This window comes from Penicillium angulare (genome assembly GCF_028827245.1).
Source record: "Penicillium angulare strain IBT 27051 chromosome Unknown utg000004l_segment0_segment0, whole genome shotgun sequence".
NCBI lineage: Eukaryota > Fungi > Ascomycota > Eurotiomycetes > Eurotiales > Aspergillaceae > Penicillium > Penicillium angulare.
In genome coordinates this window covers 5,262,573-5,286,685 of record NW_026623163.1, presented here as the reverse complement: position 1 = coordinate 5,286,685, position 24,113 = coordinate 5,262,573, and the positions used below count along the sequence as shown (strand labels likewise).

The following is a 24,113-nucleotide window of genomic DNA, read 5'->3' as shown; positions in this document are numbered from 1 at the left end:
ACTTCTTCCAGTATTCCCACTCCTGTACTTGTTCACCATATGTATCTTTCAATTGCTGATTTGGTGCTGAATGAAATGATGCTTGATTTGAACCTCATAGATATTTATCGACCTTGTTCTTAGTCTGACATGTTCCTCTACAATCTCCACTCTACTTCCCCTTCTTATCCTCCCGAGCCTCAGACTTCAACTCCCTCTCCTTCTCCTCCCTCGCGCCCCCAATAATTCTCCCAATCTCCCCACCAATCCACCTCGCAACCAAAAATGCAACAAGCGCAACAACTCCAACCCACCACGCCGTCGGAACAAGCGAGCGAGGGAAAACATTCCACAAAAACGGATCCAAAATTAAATCCACCGCCACGGGCGGTACAGTCTCCATTAATGATTTCTCATGACTGAAGTACTCTGCCGCAGCACGGATACGTAGGAATAATACCGAGTCTGTTGTAATCGATGTATCTGGTGAGGAACTTGAACTTGCGCTGCGAACTGATGCTTGCCGCAGAATGAGATTCTCTTGTAAGCGTTCGTCTAGTGTGGCGAGACGTGCTGTGGAGAAAATGCTTAGGGATGAGAGGAGGGACGTATCATCCATTGTTTTTTCGAGGGGGTATGTTGAAAGTGTGAAGGATGTTGGTTGCTGATTTCCAGTTAGCTTTTTTTTTGTTCTTGCTTTGAATAAATGTATTTTTTTATATTTTGACTAGTTTCTTTTGTATATATTTTTCACGGTAAACTCATTTGGGAACTGAAGGGGTAAGGAGCTGGGAATCCTTACCGTAGATAGATAACAAACTCGGACTTCATATCGCTGTCCAGGCTTTAGGTTCTCGAGAAAAAACCATGAGTCTGTTCCCTCTGGCGTCTCTGGAGATGGGAATGATGCATTCAGCTCAGTTCGAATAGCTGCATTTTCGGGTGAAAGTCGTTCTAACCCTAGATCATCTAGATCGGGCTGTCCAGATGGGACTGTTGATGGGTGTGGTGCGAGGAAGATGGTCTTTTCCACGTTTGCGAGGGCGATGTTTGTGAAGAGGAATATCATGCCCAGGGTCTTGGTGATATGATGATGCATTTTTATCATGATGAATTGTTTTTTTTGGGGGGGGGGTTGGATAGATACACCTTGAATTGCCAGTGGGTTGGATGTTTATAGGGTTTATGAGAATGGATCGCTGGGCATTCTTCGGGATCAAGTTGTATCGCGTTAAGAACTTCAATTGATTTTATGTTTTCAAAGTTGGGTCGATTTGGGTCATCTGGCGATTCTAGGGTAGCACGTATTCAATAATGACCCAGGTTCATGTTCGTGGTCGTCTTAGATGATAACGGTACTTCGAGATATAAGATAGATGTAGCAGTTGGCCAGACGCATAATTATTGGGCCGATGGCGTAGGCGGTGAGAATCTTCTGTAGAACCGGAGGGGGATCATACGACAACTTGAACTTTGAAGACGAGACTACAAGCGTTTCAAGAGTTTCAAATGTTCCAAGGTTCAGGTAGTATTGATCTATTCAATTGCAATATATGTATCGAAGACTTCTTTCCTTCGGGATATTCATGGCGTGGCTGTTGCCGAGGTATCTACAATCCACCTTAAAAGCAGCATACCATCTTCCTCAACCTCTTCATACACAGTCCAACCGCACTTGCGCAGTATTTGTGCACTTGCCAAATTCTTTACATGAGTAACGGCTCGTAAACTGTACATATCTTGTCTCGACCCAACCGGAATAGAATGCACTTGGTGACCCAGTGTAATGAGCCGCTGCCATTCAGCTTGAAACCCAAGAGAGGCTTCAGTCGCATACCCTTTGCCCCAGGATTCTGGTATATACATATAGCCCAGGCTAGGGATAGGGGACACGGGCAATGAGTCTAGCCCATACAGCCCGCACACGCCGATAAATGCGTTACTGTCGTTATTCTCTGACTCATTGGCTGATTTCTCGACATTGTCAGTGCGAAGAGAGACGACAAAGTTGAAGTTACGTCGTGGGATCTCCCCTGGAGTCATGTCTGTATCTTCAATGAACTTTTGCATCCATTCGCGTGTTTGTTCGATTGATGTGTCTATTCCTCCTTGACTTGTCCATTGCATAACCTCGGGGGTTATTCGGAGTTTGTAGAAATTTGGAAGATCGGTCCATTGGAATGGCCGGAGGGTTAACCGGCTTGTATATATTGGTTGTGTTTTCTGGTGTGAGGGGAGCAAGTCGGGGAGTGAAATATCCATGGTGGGTGGTGTTGTTGGGGTAGTGGGAGAGGAAAGCTTTTCCCACCATGAATTGATTGGAGACCGGAGATAACTACTGTCGCTAGTCCGTAATTCTTTTGACTCGAAAGCCTATAATGAAGGGGGTTAGAGGTAGAACGCGGTATGATTGAGGTCAGTAGTATGATGGGAAGTGAGTATTTGCAAGAATTGCATGTTTGATTTTGAGGATGAAGGTAGTTCTAAGTCATGATGAATGTTCAAATGTTGGTTTGTTGATCGTTTTTGATGCCTGAGGCTCTAAAATTCACGTGCCAATGACTAATCAAGAGAGCCGGTCACGGGATCTGGAACAGGCGGTGAACCTTACAGGAGGAGCGCGGGCCTGAACCAATCAACAAGCCCGACGCGACCCAACGACCGGATCAACAACGAACTCCCCCCCTGTTAACAGCACAGACACCCTCACTCCACAACATTTCTGTTCTTCTTTCTTTCTCGACTTGATCTCCATTCCTCCCTTTCCTGGTACGTCTGACTTTCTGGGAAAACCCCCTTTTGCCCCTCCCCCTTCCTACGTGAATCTATATCCAATTCATACGTTGGTGCTAACCCCTGAGTCGCTAGACCCGTGTTTGTTATTGGGTCATTTCTCCCCCTCCTTAATTTTTTGACACCGCAAAAACACCACCCATCACAATGAGAGAGATCATCAGTTTGAACAGTATGTGCTGGAATCAGCGTCAAGTTTCTGATGGAACTTGATATTTTATTTTTGATGGAGGCGCTAACGTGTTGATGCCATATAGTCGGTCAGGCCGGTTGCCAGATCGCCAACTCCTGCTGGGAGGTAAATACATCACATATTCCACAGCAATTGTGGGCTCAAATTACAGTTGACTAACCACTCAATCGAACAGCTGTACTGTCTGGAGCACGGTATTCAGGTGAGTTGGAATCTAAATCTTTCTTAGTGCCGCCCATTCTAGAATGGAGAGCGGCACACCCCTTTTCCTAACCGGGAAGCGAGTACCCGCGACTAACGATGTTGATAGCCCGATGGATACCTCACCGATGAGCGCAAGAAGGCCGACCCTGACCACGGTTTCAGCACTTTCTTCTCCGAGACTGGTACGTCAGAATGTTTTTTACATCAATTTTACTTTTCTTTGAATAAAGAATTCCTCACGGGAGAGGGGCCGGCCATATGGCGACCCAACTTACCCCCGCTTTCAAATCCTTCGACCATGATATTCTAACATTGTTTGCTTTTTTATCACTTTAGGCCAGGGCCGTTACGTTCCCCGTACTATCTACGCCGATCTTGAACCCAATGTCGTCGATGAGGTCCGCACTGGTACCTACCGTTCGCTTTTCCACCCCGAGCAGATGATCACTGGCAAGGAGGATGCCTCTAACAACTACGCTCGTGGTCACTACACCGTTGGTAAGGAGATGATTGATCAGGTTCTTGACAAGGTCCGCCGTGTGGCCGACTCCTGTGCTGGTCTCCAGGGTTTCCTGGTCTTCCACTCCTTCGGTGGTGGTACCGGTTCCGGTTTCGGTGCTCTTCTGATGGAGCGTCTGTCCGTTGACTACGGCAAGAAGTCCAAGCTCGAGTTCTGTGTGTACCCTGCTCCCCAGAACGCCACTTCCGTTGTTGAGCCTTACAACTCCATCCTCACCACCCACACCACTCTGGAGCACTCCGACTGTTCCTTCATGGTTGACAACGAGGCTATCTACGATATCTGCCGCCGTAACCTCGGCATTGAGCGCCCCAGCTACGAGAACCTTAACCGCCTGATCGCTCAGGTCGTTTCCTCCATCACTGCTTCGCTCCGTTTCGACGGTTCCCTGAACGTCGACCTGAACGAGTTCCAGACTAACCTGGTCCCCTACCCCCGTATTCACTTCCCTCTGGTCGCCTACTCCCCTGTCATCTCTGCTGAGAAGGCCTCCCACGAGGCTCACTCCGTCACTGAGATCACCTCCAACTGCTTCGAGCCCAACAACCAGATGGTCAAGTGTGACCCCCGCAACGGAAAGTACATGGCCACCTGTCTGCTGTACCGTGGTGATGTCGTTCCCAAGGACGCTCACGGTGCCGTTGCCACCCTTAAGACCAAGCGCACCATCCAGTTTGTCGACTGGTGCCCTACTGGCTTCAAGCTTGGTATCTGCTACCAGCCTCCCCAGCAGGTCCCCAACGGCGACCTTGCCAACCTCAGCCGTGCTGTGTAAGTTTCCTTTACCATTTCCCTTTATCTTTCATGTACCCAAAGGAAATCCTGCTAACCTCTGATATAGCTGCATGCTGTCCAACACCACCGCTATCGCCGAGGCCTGGTCCGCTCTCGACCACAAGTTCGACCTCATGTACTCCAAGCGTGCTTTCGTTCACTGGTACGTTGGTGAGGGTATGGAGGAGGGTGAGTTCTCCGAGGCTCGTGAGGACTTGGCTGCTCTCGAGCGTGATTACGAGGAGGTCGCCAGTGACTCCCTCGAGGAGGAGGAGTTGGAGCCCGAGTACTAGATTAGGAATGCTGTTTAAGTTTACCCAAGCGATCGGGCTGGCGTTCTACCGGTCACTTTGGAATACCAGCTCCGGCCTGGGCGGATCGGCTTCCCTAAATCTATTGGGCTTTGTTTGCAAATACAAGGGAACATAGTTTTACAGTCCGATCAATGTGTTTTCTGGCTTTGTTGTTTGATATATCTTTAATATCCCCGAAGCAGCGATGAGTTTTTCCACTCGTTCTCACCCTATCTTGGGATTCTACAAATTGTAATTACAAAAGACACCTAAAAAAACCCCCTCCTTTCTTTTCTTATTTTCGCCTTCACCCTTTTTGTCATTTGTAATCAGTCGTCCTACCTATATTTGGATGTTCTTAAGGTTCCCGAGGTCCATGGAGTATACATATGTATGGAGAGCATGTCAACAACCAATGACAGTAGACAGATTGATATGCACGAGGGAAGCATGCAGTTTGGTAAATAAGGGGAATTGTAGTTTTCGGAGCTTTAAACACCCATCACCAGTATCAATTGTCCCTGTCACTAAATACAAGATCAAGTCCATAATGGTTCCTGCGTCAGTGCGAGGCGCCCAGGGGAGAGACCCTGAATGCTGCCAGGTGGAATGGGCGCTAAGCTAAGTTGACCGCCTTGGGGGGCACCTTCCTTACGACATCGACTCCAGCCATTCTGTGAACCTCCCATTCCACCCAGGAACTCCCCGTTCTTTTTACTCTGAACCTTCAGCTTGATCTGTCTGCTTTAGCGCCTTTGCTTTGATTCTATAAAAGCTGCGCTTGGACATATCCATGCTCGTGGCGTCTTCCGGATAATCTACGGAACCCCGTTTCCCCAACTTGTCCTTCCAGGCCCCAACTATTCGGATATCATCAAGGAGAGGGGGTCTGCTCCTCCACACCCACAGTCATGGCCGACACCAGTAAGTTGATACTCTTTCATTTCGGATGCACTATATCCAATCCACGATTGCAAGCTTTGGGTGTCAAGACTCAGGAGGTCTCCCGAGTCCCCAATCCAAATCGCCGTATCCCGTCCCAGTCTACCCGCTTACCCCCATGCGCGACGTCGCGGAACATACGGATCTGATTCATTCTTTTACTTATAGCACAACGGCATCCCAACCTAAACCTCACCGCTGAGGAGAAGCGCGTCTTCTACCAGCTCTTTCAAGCTGCCGACACTACCAATCTTGGTGTGATCACTGGCGAGATCGCTGTTCCCTTCTTTGAGAAGACGCACCTCCCTGGTGGTACCCTCGGAGAGGTATGATATATGCGATCAAACATAATATAACAACAAAGGCCCTTTGAACTAATAATTGGAGTGTCCAGATCTGGCAGATTGCGGATAAAGAGAACAGGGGTCTTCTGACCCCCTCTGGCTTTGGAATCGTTCTAAGATTGATCGGACATGCTCAAGCTGGACGTACACCATCTGACGAGCTAGCGCTCCAGCGTGAGTAATGTTTAAATTCCTCTTGGTTGCACCTTTGCTAATTACTATCTCAAAAATAGCTGGTCCCCTGCCCCGATTCGATGGAATCTCAGTTGATACAACGCCCGTGGCGCCGGAGCCAAGTACTGCGAGCCCCCCTCCAGGCGCGACAGGACCTATCCGTGTCCCTCCATTGCAGCCTGATGACGTGAACAAATTTGTTTCTCTTTTCGAAAAATCGGAGGTAGTGAATGGAATTATGTCTGGTACGCATATCTTTCTTTGTATATTGCTAGGCTTTTGTGTTGCGCCTCTAACAATATTCTCGGAACTCTATAGGTGACATTGCCAAACAAATCTTCGAGCGCGCAAGACTGCCGAACGAGGTTCTAGGCCGGATATGGAATCTTGCAGATACGAAACAGCGCGGAGCCCTCGATTCCACGGAATTCGTGATCGCAATGCATCTTTTGACGTCATCCAAGTCTGGTGCTTTGCGTGGAATCCCTCAGACTTTGCCTCCTGGTCTATACGATGCTGCGTCTCGCCGAGGCGCTGCCCGGTCTTCCTTTGGTGCTCGCCCTGAGGTCCCGCCTGTGCCTGCAATTCCTAAGCAATTTACCGGTCCACAGCGGACAACTAGTCCCATGAGTCCCGTGAATAGACCTCAATTCGGAGGTCAAATCTCAGCACAGACAACTGGAGGAGATTGGCTTATCACTCCACAGGAGAAGGTGCATTTCGATGGCATTTTCGAGACCGTTGACACTGCCAGAGCTGGAATCATTTCTGGTGACCAGGCAGTTGCCTTTTTCATGAAGGCACAACTCCCAGAAGAGGTCCTGGCCCAGATTTGGGACCTCGCTGACATTGATGCTGACGGCCAGTTGACTCGTGAGGAGTTTGCTGTCGCTATGTATCTTGTCAGGCTACAGCGGACTGGGAAGGATCCGATACCCCAGGTCCTTCCCCCTGCTCTGATCCCGCCAAACATGCGCCGACAGGCTCCTGCACCAGCCCAAGTGCCCGCACCTGCACCACCAGCCCCTGCACCACCGGCTCCCTTGCCGCGATCGGCTGCAGATGATCTATTTGGCCTAGACTCACCACCTGCGCCTGCTCCTGCTCAACCTCAGATGCCTCAGTCCACAGGTGGCTCTGCTGGGGCATGGCATACACCTGCCTCTCCATCGTCAAGGGCTTCTCCTCCACCGACATCCAACACATTCAAGCCTTTTGTCCCGACATCGTCCTTCGGCCAGACCCTGCAGCCCCAGGTCACAGGCGCGTCATCTGGAGCACCGAGCGTTGTTCGCTCACCACCGCCTCCCGATGATCTCTTGGGTGATAATGACCCTGAGGAAACCAACAAACTGACACAGGAGACCACGGAACTTGCGAATTTGTCCAACCAGATTGGCTCCCTGTCTAAGGAGATGCACAATATTCAAGAGAAGCGTACATCTGCTGAGCAAAACATCACTCAAACCTCGCAGCAGAAGCGCGATTTCGAGGCACGGCTTGCACAGGCCCGTACTATGTATGAACAGGAAGTAGCGAACTTCAAAGCGTTAGAAGACCGGTTGAAGGCCTCCAAGGCCGAAACTGCTAAGTTGCAGCAGGAGTATGCTCTGATCGAGGGCAGTCGCGAGGATTTGGCGAATCAGTATACCCAAATCTCTACAGCGCTGGCATCTGATCAACAGGAGAATGCGAGCCTGAAGGAGAGAATTCGCCAGGCTAATGGCGAAGTTGCCCAACTCAAGCCGGCACTTGACAAGGCCCGTTCTGAGGCTCGTCAGCAGAAAGGCCTAGTCGCCATTAACAAAAAGCAGTTGGCTACGGTTGAGGGGGAACGGGACAAGATCCAAGGTGAAATCGATGATCTATCAAAGGAAACACCGGAATATACCGAGGACCCAACACCCGTCAGCAGTGCGGCCGAACTCGCTAGCCCTGCTGCTTCTACTACCAGCCAGAACACGAACCCTTTCTTCAGGCGAACTGCGACGGGAAGCTCAAGTGAACGTGCTCGCTCACCTGAAGCTTCCAATGACCAGCAAAAGGTATTTGACAGCCTTTTTGGACAGACTATTGCAACCCCGACCAGTGCTGGCCCGCCGCCTACCTCCTTCCGGTCAGATTCACCACAGGCGTTTGCTAAGTCGCCTGTTGCGTCTAATGTCCCAACCCCTTCGGCGTCGCCTGCCCCGGGATCTTTGCCTGGCGCTTTCCCTGAGCCTCCGCCCCCCACAATCTCCCGCCAGATGACCCCCAACAACCTTCCGCTTGCTGAAAGCCAGTCGGTAACATCATCTACCGTCGTATCCCCGCCCGCCAGTCGCTTTGGGGGCCCAGATACTTCGGGTATTTATACACCCTCCCAGGCCACCGCGAGTGAAGTTGGTGCCGCATCGCTAGCGGATTCCAGCGATTATAGCCGAGAACCAACCGCAGCCGCTGGAGGTACCCCGATGAGATCGCCATTTGATGAGGTACCACCGGCCACTGAGTTCTCTGCAACTGCGGCTGAACCCTCTACCACTGCTCCAACCGGCGCTGAGAGCGCAGAACAGCCTAAGGATATGTCATTCGACGAACTGTTTGGCAACAAGGCTCATAAGCGCTCTGAATCCCAGAAGGAGAACGATTTTGACGAGGCTTTCGCATCTATGAAGCCAGCAGATGCCACTGGATCGGTGGGTGGGCCAGCTACTGCTGCTGCTGCAACTGCAGGCTCTGAGTTCCCTCCTATCGAAGAGTTCCATGATGATGAGGACGATAGCTCGGACGATGACGGCCCCTTGGGGTTTGATGACAACTTCACTCCTGTTTCACCCACTGGTACCAAGAAGGAGCAACGAGTGGACTCTATTGATGCTGCTCAGCTTGCTGCTTTCCCTACCCCAGGAACTGTTGCTTCATCGGGCCAGCCCCCGGCTGCAGAGTCTGAACCCGCTCCTCCCCAGTATGAAGCTTCTCCAAATGAAGGCGGCAGCCATGTACCTCCTGAGTTCAGTGACTTATTACCTGACCGTGCGGATCCCACTGCCGCACCCGATGCGCCTCACTCTGTCGAGACTACCACTGGTGCACCGGTGATTAACAACGAACCTCAGCTGGAGCAAGCTACCCCTGCCAGTGCCGCAAAGCAAACTGCACCTGACTTTGACGCGGCCTTTGCCGGTCTCAACTTGGCCCCCGCTCAAGAAGCGGAGGATGATGACGATGAGCCTGCTAGTCAAGCCAAGGGTCAGTCAGACTTCGACTTCTCTTTCGATTCTCCGTCCCAGAAGCAGCACGAAGCCGCATCAAGCACAGATGCGGGTCACAACAACTCGTCCGATTTCTTTTCCTTTGACAATAATGTCCACGCGGCGACTGCACAGCCTACTGATTCTGCCAACGGAGGAGCGTCGAATTCCTCGGACCCCGACTGGGACAAAATCTTCGCGCCTCTTGATAATTCAAAGCCCGCAGGAGATGAGAAGGCCAACGGATTCGATTCCAAAGAACCTGGCTGGGCCCTTGACAATGATACCGGCGAGGATGATCTCATTCTGCAGCGGTTGACTGGTATGGGGTTCCCTCGGGAAGATTCCCTGACCGCATTGGAGAAATTTGACTATAATCTTGACAAGGTAAGTGTCTAAAATTGTCCATTAAACCCACTTTCGGCAGCTAACTTGACTCTTAGGCGGCCGACTACTTGACCTCCAAGACCTAAGGTCTTGATTCTCTTCCATCATTTGCACATATCATCTCATACATAAATTCTGCTTTTTTCCCGCCATGATGCCTTCCTTTCCTTATGACCTCATTTCCTTTTCTTCATTCCATCTCTGTGGCGTGATTGGGGACGTGACAGCTATGCTGCCTGCCCGGCCACTCCATAATTCCCCCTTTATTTTGTTATCAGCGTCATGTACATCTTTCTTCCCGTATTTGTTCTTATCATGCTGCGCCATCGCTGATTGCATATGGAATTTGTTCCTTCATTAACGGTGCTTGCTATGGACGGGAAGGACTGAGTGCGTGACATGTTCTGTCTCATGTACCTTTTTGTGTCCAGTGTGTAGTGTAGTTTACGATGACCTCTAATGCACTTAATTTTCAGATTTGTGTAATATTCGGTGTTGGGTATATAGGTATACACATTACTTCGCTACCGATAAGATAGCATCGGTTTAGTAGAAAGCTTAGCAGATATTCACTCCGATATCCATCGAGTCATGACTTTCAAGGTTTCGGGGTTTGTTCCTTGTTGTCCAAAGGGGTAAACCGGAGATGCGGAGTTCCGTAAGGAGCCATACTGCAGCTACTCATCCGGCACGAAATAAGCTCGGAGTTCTGAATACGAGTGCCTCAATCTGGAGACATGACCACTTTATCAATCCAGATAATGGAGCTGGAAGGTATTTATATACCAAGTTGTCCACCATCGTTATAGTTCAAGTTATTCCTCATCACAGCTGTATCTCTAAGGCAATCTTGGAACCGTCGCAAATATTCAACACTCAATCTTCAAGTACATCATACAAAGCAAACTCAACCCGCCTACCATGCCTCGTGTTCTGCTTACTGGCGGTAGTGGCTTCGTCGCTACACATGTTCTTGAAACGCTCCTCGCTCGTGGGCATTCCGTGGTCACCACTGTTCGCTCGCCGCAGAAAGCGGAGGCTATTTTACAGGCTCACCCAGAGTTACAAAAGGATCGTTTGGATTATGTTATTGTGGAAGACATTGGTCAAGCTAATGGTAAGAGGAGTCTAACTTTTATCTACACGAATCATTCGAACTAAACATGAATCATGTACATAGCCTTCGACAAGGCTGTTGTTTCGGAGCCTCCCTTTGATGCAGTGATCCACACTGCCAGTCCATACCACTTCAACGCCAAAGACGCAAAAGAGCTACTTGATCCCGCCATTATCGGGACAACGGGCATTCTCAATTCGGTGAAGAAATATGCACCATCAGTCAAGCGTGTTGTGGTGACGTCCTCATTCGCTGCAATCAACAATATCTATGCCGCAGGCAAGGGGAAGATCTACTCGGAGGTGAGATTATGGATTTAGATGGGATCAAAATGAGTCAACCTGAAGGCTAACTTGACGGTGGAAAAGGCCGATTGGTGCCCAATCACAGAACAACAGGCCAACGACAACCCAGGCAATGCATACCGCGCGAGTAAAACTTTCGCTGTAAGTGCCACTGTTTCTCGCACTTATATCCCCAACCTGACAAGAGCAGGAACGAGCCGCATGGAATTTTATGGAGACAGAAACCCCATCCTTCGATTTGACCGTCATCAACCCCCCTCTGGTGCTTGGACCTATCGCACACAGATTGGCGTCTCTCAGCGCCTTAAACACATCCAACCAGCGAATCCGCGATTTTATCACAGGTGCCGTTAAGGAGCGATGTCCCCCCACCGGAAATTATGGCTACGTCGATGTGCGTGATTTGGGTCTTGCTCATGTGCTAGCGATCGAAAAACCCGAGGCAGGAGGGAAACGGTTCTTTACAGTGTCTAGCCATTTTTCCAACAAAGAAATCGCAGAGATTATTGGGGAGGAATTTCCCGAATTCCGCGACCGGCTGCCTTCGGGTGAGGGGCTGGCCCCCGGTGATTACCCAGCGGATGTCTATGGCTTTGATAACTCGCGAAGTCGCCAGATTTTAGGGATTGAGTACAGGAATCTCAAGGAGAGTATTGTTGATGCGGTGAACAGTTTGCTAGTTGTTGAGCCTGCTCTTGCCAAGTAATGTGAATTAACATATAGTATAAATTGTCTAGTTCTTATCTGTCTAGTTCATAATCCCATAAATTCCAGAATCCAATCCTTATTCGCACTAGGAATTTGCGCTAAGCCCGAAGTTTAGATGGCCTTGCTAGTGTCTTGGATCGCCAGCTTTAAAGTGTCCTCCTTTTTCATCCTTGTCTAGAGACTTCCAAGGTTGTTCGCATCATGTTTTCTACATTCGCGGCCGACCCAGAGAAGAAGAGCCCTTCCCGACCTCGTCCTAAACGAAACCAGGTTGCGCGGGCTTGTGACTGGTGCCGGTTAAATCGAATCAAATGTGATGACTCTCAGCCTTGTCAGAATTGTCGCATCCGTGGCGTCCAATGCAGCAATGGGAAACGAACGGATGTTCCCACATTACCAGCAGCAAATAGGTAAGCATTAAATCCGCTATATTTTGCCAGTTTCACTAATTAAATATCATGATGGTTGCTGGATTTCAGGGAAATACAAAGATTGCGGAACACTATCCAAGCACTGCAAGGCCAGTTGAGCAAGGCTGGCCAAGAGTCCCAGGATCAGGCGCCGAGGAAATATGCGACACCACCCGATTCTGACAGTGTCGGCGTTTCGCCCCAGTTCGATCCCCTGACATCTCGTGTTCCACGATCCATGAATTCATCTTCCACGACGAGGGAGTGGAAGGGAATTGAGATCCATGATGCCCACACCGGTGGGGCAATCTACTATGGGCCGCTGTCATCTTCGTATTTCGGGGCCCGCATGGGTCGATTTCTATCCGAAGCGCTGAGCAAACACCAGCCCGAATCAATGGCTATGATGGATAATCAGCCGTTGACCTACCCACCTAACATTCTGACATGTCACCAAGACCAGAAATGGCCTGGAAATTCAACCTTCGCCTCCGACCAGAGCACAATTGCCGCTCTGGAGTCCCTGTCTCGGGCGCAGGAACAATATTTCATTGATTTGCTTTGGCAATCATTCCATGGCATCTACCCGGTCCTTTCTGAGTCGGACTTCAGAGAATATTACTGCTCCTTGTGGGATATGGGGGATGATCAATCAACCCGGCGACCCTCTTCGCTTGTTGATAGTATACTAGCTGTTTGTATGCAATATGGAAGCACCTTTCTTACAAGTGACGAGGATTGTTTAGACAGTGAAAGGGATCATCATGTACTGTCAGTTTCGATGAAGAGCCATGCACTATTTCGTCGTGCCCAGTCCCTGCTTCTAGACGAGATCGAAAGACCGTCCATAATGACCTTGCAGAGCTACATCTATTGTATTATCTACCTCACCAACACATCCCTGCTAAACGCAGCGCATTCCCTTTTAGGGACGGCTGTCAGAGTTGCCCAATCCTTACGGTTGCATTTACCTCCATGCGACACGACCCTTCGCGAGTATCAAGAGTTAAACCGACGTCTTTGGTGCACCCTGGTTGGATTCGATTGCCAGCTTTCTATGACCTTGGGTCGACCTCAACTAATAAACCTCGAGGATATCGAGGCAAGTCTACCAGGAGATAGCCATGAACACGCCCTGTTATCTGGCTCCGTGTTAATGACCCTGGGCAGTGAGGAAATTAGCTGGCTGTCCTTCCACGTACAGTCCCTTCGGCTTTCCCTCACTGTCCGAGGCGTCCAGAGTGCCTTTTATCAGCATGGTGCTAGGTTGATGGAACAGAAAAACGCACAAAACATGTATGATGATGCCATTCTGACGGAAGAACTAGCCGCATGTCTTGGCCGAGAATTGAGCGTTGTATATGACTGGGCACGCAAGGTGCCCGAATCACTCAAGACTCCAAGGAAAGGCTCTGGAGAGCCTCTTTCGACGGAACGCTGTCCAGTTAAATTGAATGCACTCAGTCCACTTTGGCTTCAACGCCAGCAAGTCCTTCTCGAGATCTCATATCATCACTTTCAGCTGACAAACTTCCGCCCATTCATTCGATTACGGCCTGGCTGCCCATCAATCACCCCGCTATCTGACTGCCACAGTATCAGTTGTCTCAACCACGCTGTGACTCTGACTAACATTATATATCAAATCCTCACTGAAACGGATCTACTGCGCGGCTGGTACCCTGTATTTCAATACCAATGGGATGCTGCTCTCTGCATCCTTGGATTTGTGCTAGCCAACCCCGTATGTCCACCTACGCCTGCAGCTCGTAAATCTGTTCAAACTGCGATAAAATCCTTTGAAATGATAGGGAGATACTCTGTGGCAGCTGTTACAGCCTCTCAAATTGTGCGCGAAATTGGTGCCCAGGGTGAAATGCTTGTCGAAAAGTTTAATAGAAGTCTTTCTACGCGCAGCCCACCTAGCAAAAGACGGAGGGATACATCTGCGACGGTGCAAATGGTTTCAGCTCCTGCAATGACCCCGGAGTACCTACAAGGTCTTTCAGTTAGCCAAGCATATGATATCTCGGATTTTATGAACGGTATGGGTACGCCTGTTGTGGATCCATTTGCTCAGTTTGATCCATCGAAACCGCACATTGATCTTTCGAGCAATGGAATGGTTGCAGTGGGATCTCCATGGATGAATAATGAAGATATTATGGCTTCCTTTCCAATGTTTCCAGAAGAAAATATGTGAGGTTGGCCTATGCTTACTGCATTCCCTTCTGGAATACTGTCATTCTTAGTCGATGTTTCAGACCTCGTATTATAATAGTACTATGAAATGATCAAGAGCATTTCATTTGACGTTTCAAGTTTTATAATGAGCACCAATAATAGAATATTAATGTGTCTTATAGATCGAGCCTATTAAGAGATGATTGTTCTATAAAGCTAAAAAGGGGCGAATAAATGCCGTATTTATGATTCATTGGGTGAAGGCATAGCCGGGACCAGGATATCAGATAAGCGAATCTCTGTAAGACGTTCAGCTTCCGAGCTCCAGTAAAGGGCTCTGAACGTGTTCCAGAGTCCTTCCACGATAAGCTTTTCCTTCCATTGTTCCACGATTCCACGTCAGTAACCTGAAAATGCCAGACATATGAAGACCTTGCATACAAACCCCCCGAAGCTATGGGAGAGCGTTTCACAACATGAACTTATTACCACATGCTTGAAGCTGAACCAGCCAGGGACATAAAACGATGCTGAGTGCCATGTATACGCAATTGAGGTTCGTCATTTCTTCCGTTTTAAGGACCTCACACAATTCGTGATGCCAATATGGTTGCCTTTTTGCTTCCGATATTGCTCATTCTGGTCTGCCAGGTCTTGGGCATAAATGACTTCAATTCAGATCCAGATATTGTGAATGCATCTCTGCAGTTCCAAAAGCTATCTCATAACGCTTTGAAAACCTCCCTAAATACGGTTATCGAAGAGGCTTCGAGAGATAGGAATAGCAATTGCACGTTGGAGACACTTCGAGTTCGGCGAAATTGGAAAGCCTTCACTAAAACAGAGAAGAGATCCTATATCGAAGCTTTCCTATGTTTGACCGAGATACCTACTATTACGCCACGGTATCTAGCTCCTGGGACTAGATCACGATTTGATGATTTTGTCGCTGTTCACATCAATCAATCGTACCACATTCATCGAGATGTACGTACTACTAACCTGGCTGTATTTACTTTCTTACTTATATAGATTTTTAGGGATTGTTCTTCGCATGGCATCGGTATTTTATTTGGGAGCATGAACAGGCTTTACGGAATGAATGCAACTATACCGGAGACTATCCGTAAGTTCAACGTCTCCGAGTCTCAATAATTATGTACACTTCTAGCAATCCTCTGACGTACGAAATCAACAAGGTACTGGGACTGGGCCGCAGATGCCAATGACCTTGAGAAATCTGAAGTCTTCGACGGCAGCGACACCTCCCTCTCAGGAGATGGAGTCTATATTCCCAACGAGCCCGACATTGGCGCCAGATTACCAGGCAACTATCCACCTCTATGGCTTCCCCCGGGCACAGGAGGAGGCTGCGTCACAAGTGGACCCTTCGTAAACCTCACCGTCAATCTAGGACCGTCATTCTTAGCCGTCTCTGGCGACAATATCACTCGTGCATCAAACCCGCTAGATTATAATCCGCGATGTCTAAAGCGGGACCTCACCACATCCATTTTACAGATGTATGTCAACTATACGTCGATTATGTATTTGCTTGATGAAAGCCATATCATCTGGGAACTGGAAGATGGGATACAAGGCAGTCCCATTGGAGTCGGACTTCATGGCGGAGGCCATTACTGTATGGGTGGTGATCCAGGCCGTGATACAGATGCTAGTGCTGGGGACCCGGCGTTCTATCATCATCATTCGATGATAGATCGGGTCTGGTGGATTTGGCAGAATATGGATTGGAAGGTTCGGCGAAATGCTATTTCGGGAACCAGTACATTTATGGATACGCCTCATTCGCCAAATGTTACGCTTGATTATCCTCTGGATCTGGAGTATGCTAATCGAAATCGGGGACCGGTTCATCTAAGAGATATTATGAGTACAACTAGTGGGCCGTTCTGTTATGTTTATTTGTGATGTGAAGATGTGAAGATATTGGAAGCGAACTATGGATGAATTTGATGTGTATGTTAGGAATGTAGTTATAGTGAGTTTTGTACGGAGTATGGAGTTACTGATCTGGTTTATTCAGCTTTATTCGGATTTCCAAGTGCAGCAATCGATTTTTTCCGTACGTGTGCATTTGGATATTTCTAAATATTCTAAGATATTCACAATGTCCACAATGCTGACTTGTGAACTTCAAAAATTGATTTCAGAGTCCTAAGATGTATCAGTCTGGGACGATCTTCGCCATTTTCATCAACGCTAAACCATACTAGTAAATTGTGGTCCACTGGCCCCTGAGGGGAAATAGAAAAGAAAAATGCAAAATAATATTAAGCCACAATTCTGCAATACATGAATAATACGAGTGGGGAGTCTCTTGTTGGACGGAAGAAGAAAAAAGAAGCAAATCTCACGTCAACTAACGCGGTGCGATGATTCCCCCCTTTCAACACGTATGACCCAAGAGACTCTTTTGAACAGCCACCATGACCTATACAACCACATCATGGTCCTCAAATGTACTGGAGATCACTCTTCTATACACTCTCAACTGCCTTATTCCTGCTATACTTGTGATTGCCACAGCAAAACGGTCGGCTTTACGATACCTATCTATTCCATTCCTATCCTTAATCGCGCATCGTTCCGTAAGCGTGGCCACAGCCTTAGGACCTGGTTTTGTGTGGTGTGAACTGGCTCGTCTCTTCATGACCGTGGTTTTTCAAGCATTGAATCTGCTACTTATAAATCCAATTGATGGCTCAGATATCCCCAAAAAGAAATCTGGCGAACTTATCGCGCGTCTTTATTATGCGACGCGGCTCTTTACTCAGCCGCGTGGAATCAACACGCCCTGGCAAATTAAAAATCCTCCCTCACACCCAGCCTATTATGCACGCAGGAATCTGACCGGGCCTCCTCGGAGACATTTTTTGCTACGTCAAATAGCTATTGCGATATGGCAATATTTAGCGTTGGATGTTTTCGCCACTATCGCATTACAGCAGGCGCTCGAGCAGAAGAAGCATGAACTCTTGCCGCCGACTGTTCAGTGGGATTTGTCGACTGAGCAATGGATTGAAAGAATAATATCGAATCTCATAGCTGGATTCGTTGTTAGTAGGATGCTTATCGATATGTACCATCGTGCATTTTCAATTTTCATCGTTGGCATCGGACTGGACTCTCCTGCAAACTGTCCTCCCCTCTATGGAAGAGCGGCGGATGCCGGTACACTGAGAGGGTTCTGGGGGTAAGTCATTTCTATAGATAAAAGTGATTATTTCGTGATTGAATTATGTGCTTACTGTTTTTATTAGCAAATTCTGGCATCAATTGGTCCGACAGCCATTCAGCTCCGTGGGCGCGTTTATCACCAGCGATGTACTAGGTTTGCCGCATAAATCGTTACTGGAGCGATACGCAAATGTGATACTTGTTTTCTTATTTTCTGGTGGCTTGCACGTCATTCTTGATATCGTTCAAGGAATTCCAGGACAAGAATCTGGAGCCATGTTATTGTTTATGAGTGCGCCCTTGGGGCTCATGATTGAAGATGGCATCGTAGCACTTTGGAGATGGCTTGGCGGGCCAAATAATGAAACCCAAGGATCACAGAACAAGGGAAATGCTTCACCAGCGTGGCAGAGAGTCATTGGCTTCTGTTGGACTATGGCGTGGGCATCTGTTACCTCCACTTGGTACTTTTATCCGCAAATGCTCCGACCGGAAAACCAAAATCTTGTTCCTTTCAGTTTCGCCAGCGTGGTTGGCCTGCCTATAGTGGGAGGTGTCGTCCTGTTATGGGGTACGATAGTGGCCTACGTGTTTGAAGTTGAGATTTGATATGTGTGAGAGAGATAATTGGGATTTTCGTGTTATAAATTTTTGGTTTGTATTTACGGCGATGCTGCAATCCAGCCGATTCGCGAAGTATAGTCAAGCTTCGGTTATTCCTGCCATCAAAGGAGCCACCACAACTTTTCGGCCCCCGGGGGTCGGACTTCCCGCGCCGGAAAATACAAATTTATGGATAAATGAGGCTTATTCACAGTAGTTCGTTCATCCCAGATATCATGGGTAAATGTTTACTCACTACGGAGGTGGTCCGATCGGCGGCTCAATGTATACAAATCAGACACGACGGGTGCCATTGTACTTAAGATGAATTTTAATGATTCAAGAATCAAGGTTCGCATCGAAAAACATTCCTCTTCCCAGTTTTGACAGGCTCTTCCGCATAAAATAAACCACAACCCTCTATACATGGGCAGCCCTATGGACTTGAAGGATTGTCCTGACTAAGCCTTATGGAGCCCCATATGCCGTAGTCAGACAACCCCGCAAAGATTTTGGAAATAAAGCTGACAAGGCTCAATGCACTATTTTCAAGCGAGACCTAGGCATAAGGCCGAGTATGAATCCATCTAGAAGCAATGCACCTCCCCGTCGGTATGGGTTCGCATGCTTAGTATGCCGCCGGCGGAAGATAAAATGTGACGGAAAGAAGCCGAACTGCGCGAACTGCATAAAGGTGAAGGAAATATGCAGTTATAAGGAGACCCCAAGTTACAATTCTCATTTAGTCAACCAACTACAACAGTCTAAGAAGCGAGTTGATGATTTAGAAAGCCATATACGAGATTTGGCTAATCTCGATCGCGAAGAACGTGATCATCGTTTGACTGAGGTGATACGAGAGTTCGATCATTTGAAGATGGAAGAGATTTCACCCAGTCAAGCGACTGAAATATCTCACTCTTATGATACTGAAAATGATGCCGAAGGGGAGAGTCTACCTTATGGAAATCCAGCGGATTTTAGTATCGGCGAGCATGGAACAGTGAGTTCTCGGTGAAATTCCGATCGGGATAACGCTGGAGGGAGAATAAGCTGACAATTGAATCTTGCAGTATTATGGTGCAACTTCAAGGTTTCATCCCCTTGATTGTCGTGATGGTTGCTCGATCAAGATTTCTGACACCGAGGAACACGAACACAAGACGAGTGAAGAATACCATCGCAATTGGCTTGCTTCAAATTCGGAGTATCAAGAATCCCTGGAGAATATGGCCCTTGAAAATTTGAAACAGTACACAACTGTTCCTCTTCATATATGCGCCACTCTCTTGCAGATATATTGGACATGGCAGGCCCCTCTTCATAATTGTGTCTATCGCAGATGTGAGTTATTATTACAAGCCCAAGGTTTTCAACAAATGCTGATATTATCACTAGGCTTTTACCGTGATCTGGCTTTAGGCGGGCCTTATTGCTCACCGTTCTTAGTGAACGTAATTCTCGCCCATGCATGTCGACATCTCAAGGATGACGATCCCATATATACTTCACTCGAACGAGGCAAACATTTCATGGAGGAAGCAAAACAGCAGCTCCTTATTGAACTCGAACAGGAAAAGCCTAAGATCCCCACCATTCAAGGATTACTTATTCTTGGAGGTCGACAATGTGCCATAGGTAAAAACAGTGAGGGGTGGTTGTACACAGGAATGGTACGTGTTTTGCTCTTTGAAATTGGTATTTTTAAACCATTGAAATAATACTTACAGACATAGGCTAACCGCATGGTCACTGATCTCGGTCTTCACTTATACAAAGGAAATTTAAAAGGCCTCGATGGCCTAGACCCTGATGATTTAGAGGTTAGAAAACGCCTCTATCTTTCGGCATATGCATGGGATAAGTGGGATTTAACCCCAGAAGCAGACTAGACCTCTATTTTTTACTGATTACATGCCAAAAGATCAATAAGCCTTTGTCTTGGGCGTCCGCCATCTCTTCCAGAGCTTCCATATCCCCCAGATAGTCTTCGTGAGTAATTTTCCCGCAATTGAGTCCACCGCTAATTAGTATCAGTTGATCTTTCTGATAATGATGTTCAATGGCAGCCGGTTTATCCAAAACAAGGAGAGGCATATCCATCAACAAAATCCTGGAATACGATGAATTTTATCCATTTTTGCAAATTGGCGAAAGTGAATATGCTCCTCGACTCCGTGCCTAAGTTTACTGCTAACAAATTCAACGTTAGATTATCAACGAAGCGTACGATAAAGTCTATAGTCGGCGCATACAATATCTCAAATTACAATGTATCTTGGAGTTGGAAAATAAGCTTCGTGATTTTCATCGATGTCTACCCGACCAGCTGCGAATACAGCCAGGAGACTCTTCAGAATATTGTCTTCCACCGCATATATTTTGTTTGAAGTGAGTGACATGAATTTTTCCACCATATTTTAATACTAACATATGGAAGCATCTTGTGTCATACAATGCTTATTCTCATATATCGGCCGTTTTTCGCCTGGTCAAGACATGAACGTCTGAAAGATCACCCTCTTGCTCATCGAGCGCAGCAGGTCTGCACAGAAGAAGCTACCAAAGTAAACGAACATTTTCGGCGCTACGGGCAGACATTCAACTTCCAAAATCAAACGTACCTCGCGTCTTATTGTGTCTATACGGCTGCCACGGTTGACATTCAACAGATTCGACATGAAGATACCTATTTAGCTACAGCAGCGGCGACTCGCCTCTCGGTAACGCTCAAGATGCTCGAATCAGAGGCCAGACAGACCCCTGGTATTAAGAGAAGCATTGATATCATCAAATCGCACCTCACACGGCAACAGGAAAGCGAAACAAACCCAGATCCCCATTCCTTCTCACCTGGCGGAACCAGGGTCAAGCTGGAAACCATCCCTCAACCCCTTTCGTTACAGATACCAAACTATTCAAATGCGACATATACACTCGACTCAGGATTGGAAACCGCTTCGCCACACAGCCAACTAGAAGGCCCACTCTGCCAATTTCCTCGAAATACCGTAAGGGCACCAGGTCGATTGCAGCTGCATCCTGAAATGAGACACCCCGGACAAACTCAGCGGTTTTCGGAACATGTCCCAGAGGAAAATATTGGCAGCTTGATGACGCAAGCCATGGACGTCGATACGATTTGGACTGATTGGGGATTTTTTAACGCGGGCGGCGGGTTTGTTCAAGATAACCGTGGGTGGGCACCGTTCGACTCAACAAATAACTTCAATATACATTAGATGAGCAAACAAATGAGTGTTTTGCAAATCATTGAGGCTGAAATTATTTCGGAAGGCCCTTGAGGTGACAAGGCTCGCTGTGAGTTAAAGGCTCAATATCTGTCAGCCGCCCCAATCCTGTAATTGATCTACGTAAATTGCCGAGCCCGAAATTGCCGAGCACGAAATCGCCGCCGTCAGTATACCAACATAAAAAAGCCCCCGCTCGGCGATTTCTGATTTCTCATATCGACTCAACAAAATGTCGGAGCCTGACTCGGAGGAAAGAATTCATCGTGTGCCAATCAGCTCACGGCGTGTGGTCAAGCCAAGCGCCAAGAAGCGACGTCCCCCGTTGGCTTGTGTCCAGTGCTATCAGCGTAAGCTCAAATGTGGGAGGGAGCTTCCATCCTGCAGTCGCTGCTCGAAGACAGGAAATGCTGAAGGCTGCACCTATCGTAGCAACAATGCGACATCTTCATCGCCGAATGGATTGCCGACCGAAGGGAATTCAGGGAGTGCCGCTCTCATGGCAACGTCCTTGCATACTCCCGTCTCGCTGGCAGATATTCGGGGAAGACCTGAGGTCTCCTCCGGCCGGAGTGGGGAAATGATCCACTTGAAAGGACAAGAGGCGATCACTAAGTTCTATGGATGTAGCTATCCTCTAAACTTTTACCAACAGGTACGCTGCGCCGTCTCATCTAATGGATACAGAGCATATACTCAAAGTAATAGTTTACCGAGCTTCGGTCATACATCGTCCAAATTAAGATCAAAAATCCAGACATCAACAGATTTCGTGACGAATTTTATCCTCTGGCCAATGATGACTATCGGCTTCGTTTATTGGCACATAGTACTGTGTCAATAGAGACCTTGCGACAATTGATTCCCACGAAATCGGTCGCTGACACCTTGTTTCAAACCTATATCGACAGATTTGAAGTTATTCACCGAGTGCTCGATATACCGGCTTTCATAACTGACTATAATCAACATTGGGACTTTCCACTTTCCTCGTCTGCTCTTTTTTTGGCACAATTTCTCTTAGTGGCAGCCGCCGCTGCGAGCTTTCATCCCGATATGTGTAATGAAGTCTCCAACCAACAAATGATTTACGATTGTGCCGTTCATTGGATTGATGCTGCTGAATCATGGCTCAACTCCTCAGCTAACCAGTTCTCTCAGTCCTGGGATACATTAACAACTCATTGTCTCTTACTAATTGCGAAACGTGCACACTATATTCAAGAGGGATTCTTTTGGGCATGCACTGGGGCAATGGTCCGGCGGGCTATGGCTGCAGGATATCACCGTGAAGCATCTCTGACGGTAAAAATATCACCTTATTATCGAGAGATGCGTCGGCGCTTGTGGATGACGATCATTGAACTCGATATTCAAGCCTCGGTAGACCGAGGAATGACCCCAAACATTCGAATAGAGGATTTCAACACAATACCGCCATTGAACATCGATGACGAGAAGCTCCAAGACCTAAGACAAGACACCTTGGAAGGTATGCCGCTCGCAACATTCACAAAAACGTCTTTCCAGGCCCATATGTATCGTTCCTTGTCTGTAAGACTGGAAATATGTGCACTCGTCAATGGATGTCGCGACCAAGATAACTTTGAACGTGTTTTGTACCTTGGGGAGGAGCTAGAAGAAGCACTTCGAGATATTCCAGAATGGGATAATCCCCAATACAATCCACGACAGAAGCAAACGACGATGTACGTGAAGAGATTACTGGACATTTACCTGCATCAGTATACACTCTTGTTGCACATCCGGTTCGCAATCCAAGGTTCTCCCTCATTCAAATCTACAATCTCTCGACGTGCAAGGTTGGAGGCAGCTTCGATGGTTCTTGATAATCATCAAAAACTTATAAATGAGACGAAGGTTCCGGAGCAAGCTTGCAGAACTGGATTGCTTCTTGCTGCAGTGAATATCTGCCATGAAATTTACATTAATTTTGGGCCTCATGGTAAGGATACGCATATTCCCACTTCTTCATTCTTGTCTCTGTTTTCATGGGAGAAATTGATCACAACTGACTTTTGAAAGCGTCAAACCACTCGCCTACCATGCCAATGTTTCTCCAAATCTCCGCATTTCTCGTAGCTAATGCTGAGCAAGCACTAAAAACCTTGGGGGGAAAGCTCAACTTGACATTCCATGGACTGAGTGAATATTATATACTAAGTATGATGATCGGATTAGTCAAATCCAAGCTTTGGCCGCAAACATGCGCAGTATCGGACCAAGAGGCGGCTGATAGAGTGATCCGAATCTGCGAAATACTCCAAACCCGGCGGGCTGTCATTCAACCAGATCACTCTGTGCCGAACTCAATGTAAGTGACTAATCCATTGACAAGAAGTCTTCAAACCCTCATTGATTGTACGTAGCGGCAATATGAATTGCCATGTGCCAGATTCACAAGTGGATATAAGCTCCATGGCTCCCGAGGGCCCAACTGAAATACTGGATTCGATGGTATGTAGTTGCTCCCAATT

General features: G+C 47.8%; 10 protein-coding genes across 10 annotated transcripts; 8 read left to right on the top strand and 2 right to left on the bottom strand.

Annotated features, from left to right (window-relative positions):
- Window positions 1-151: 151 nt before the first annotated feature.
- On the bottom strand, window positions 152-1,087 carry N7478_005864 (uncharacterized protein; the record flags this gene model as incomplete). Its single annotated transcript, XM_056922078.1, has 2 exons — window positions 152-643; window positions 782-1,087. 2 exons carry the CDS (start codon window positions 1,085-1,087, stop codon window positions 152-154), a joined length of 798 nt encoding a protein of 265 aa, XP_056780115.1.
- A 476-nt stretch (window positions 1,088-1,563) lies between these two features.
- Window positions 1,564-2,241, bottom strand: N7478_005863 (GNAT family N-acetyltransferase; the record flags this gene model as incomplete). Its single annotated transcript, XM_056922077.1, has 1 exon — window positions 1,564-2,241. One exon carries the CDS (start codon window positions 2,239-2,241, stop codon window positions 1,564-1,566), a length of 678 nt encoding a protein of 225 aa, XP_056780114.1.
- Window positions 2,242-2,919: 678 nt separating this feature from the next.
- On the top strand, window positions 2,920-4,756 carry N7478_005862 (tubulin alpha chain; the record flags this gene model as incomplete). Its single annotated transcript, XM_056922076.1, has 6 exons — window positions 2,920-2,944; window positions 3,030-3,070; window positions 3,141-3,167; window positions 3,276-3,351; window positions 3,506-4,460; window positions 4,531-4,756. The coding sequence occupies 6 exons, from the start codon at window positions 2,920-2,922 to the stop codon at window positions 4,754-4,756; spliced, it is 1,350 nt and encodes a 449-aa protein (XP_056780113.1).
- Window positions 4,757-5,667: 911 nt separating this feature from the next.
- On the top strand, window positions 5,668-9,922 carry N7478_005861 (EF hand domain protein; the record flags this gene model as incomplete). The annotated part of the gene is made up of 6 exons (XM_056922075.1): window positions 5,668-5,680; window positions 5,867-6,024; window positions 6,093-6,216; window positions 6,276-6,461; window positions 6,535-9,836; window positions 9,893-9,922. The coding sequence occupies 6 exons, from the start codon at window positions 5,668-5,670 to the stop codon at window positions 9,920-9,922; spliced, it is 3,813 nt and encodes a 1,270-aa protein (XP_056780112.1).
- An 835-nt stretch (window positions 9,923-10,757) lies between these two features.
- On the top strand, window positions 10,758-11,964 carry N7478_005860 (SDR family oxidoreductase; the record flags this gene model as incomplete). Its single annotated transcript, XM_056922074.1, has 4 exons — window positions 10,758-10,953; window positions 11,017-11,255; window positions 11,322-11,399; window positions 11,449-11,964. The coding sequence occupies 4 exons, from the start codon at window positions 10,758-10,760 to the stop codon at window positions 11,962-11,964; spliced, it is 1,029 nt and encodes a 342-aa protein (XP_056780111.1).
- Window positions 11,965-12,167: 203 nt separating this feature from the next.
- Window positions 12,168-14,579, top strand: N7478_005859 (Zn(II)2Cys6 transcription factor; the record flags this gene model as incomplete). The annotated part of the gene is made up of 2 exons (XM_056922073.1): window positions 12,168-12,376; window positions 12,446-14,579. 2 exons carry the CDS (start codon window positions 12,168-12,170, stop codon window positions 14,577-14,579), a joined length of 2,343 nt encoding a protein of 780 aa, XP_056780110.1.
- Window positions 14,580-15,166: 587 nt separating this feature from the next.
- Window positions 15,167-16,492, top strand: N7478_005858 (tyrosinase family protein; the record flags this gene model as incomplete). The annotated part of the gene is made up of 3 exons (XM_056922072.1): window positions 15,167-15,547; window positions 15,601-15,686; window positions 15,760-16,492. 3 exons carry the CDS (start codon window positions 15,167-15,169, stop codon window positions 16,490-16,492), a joined length of 1,200 nt encoding a protein of 399 aa, XP_056780109.1.
- Window positions 16,493-17,010: 518 nt separating this feature from the next.
- N7478_005857 (wax synthase family protein) lies at window positions 17,011-19,382 on the top strand (the record flags this gene model as incomplete). The annotated part of the gene is made up of 3 exons (XM_056922071.1): window positions 17,011-17,777; window positions 17,845-18,332; window positions 19,111-19,382. The coding sequence occupies 3 exons, from the start codon at window positions 17,011-17,013 to the stop codon at window positions 19,380-19,382; spliced, it is 1,527 nt and encodes a 508-aa protein (XP_056780108.1).
- Window positions 19,383-20,820: 1,438 nt separating this feature from the next.
- N7478_005856 (fungal specific transcription factor domain-containing protein) lies at window positions 20,821-21,606 on the top strand (the record flags this gene model as incomplete). Its single annotated transcript, XM_056922070.1, has 1 exon — window positions 20,821-21,606. One exon carries the CDS (start codon window positions 20,821-20,823, stop codon window positions 21,604-21,606), a length of 786 nt encoding a protein of 261 aa, XP_056780107.1.
- Window positions 21,607-21,847: 241 nt separating this feature from the next.
- N7478_005855 (uncharacterized protein) lies at window positions 21,848-23,658 on the top strand (the record flags this gene model as incomplete). Its single annotated transcript, XM_056922069.1, has 2 exons — window positions 21,848-22,270; window positions 22,324-23,658. The coding sequence occupies 2 exons, from the start codon at window positions 21,848-21,850 to the stop codon at window positions 23,656-23,658; spliced, it is 1,758 nt and encodes a 585-aa protein (XP_056780106.1).
- Window positions 23,659-24,113: the final 455 nt, after the last annotated feature.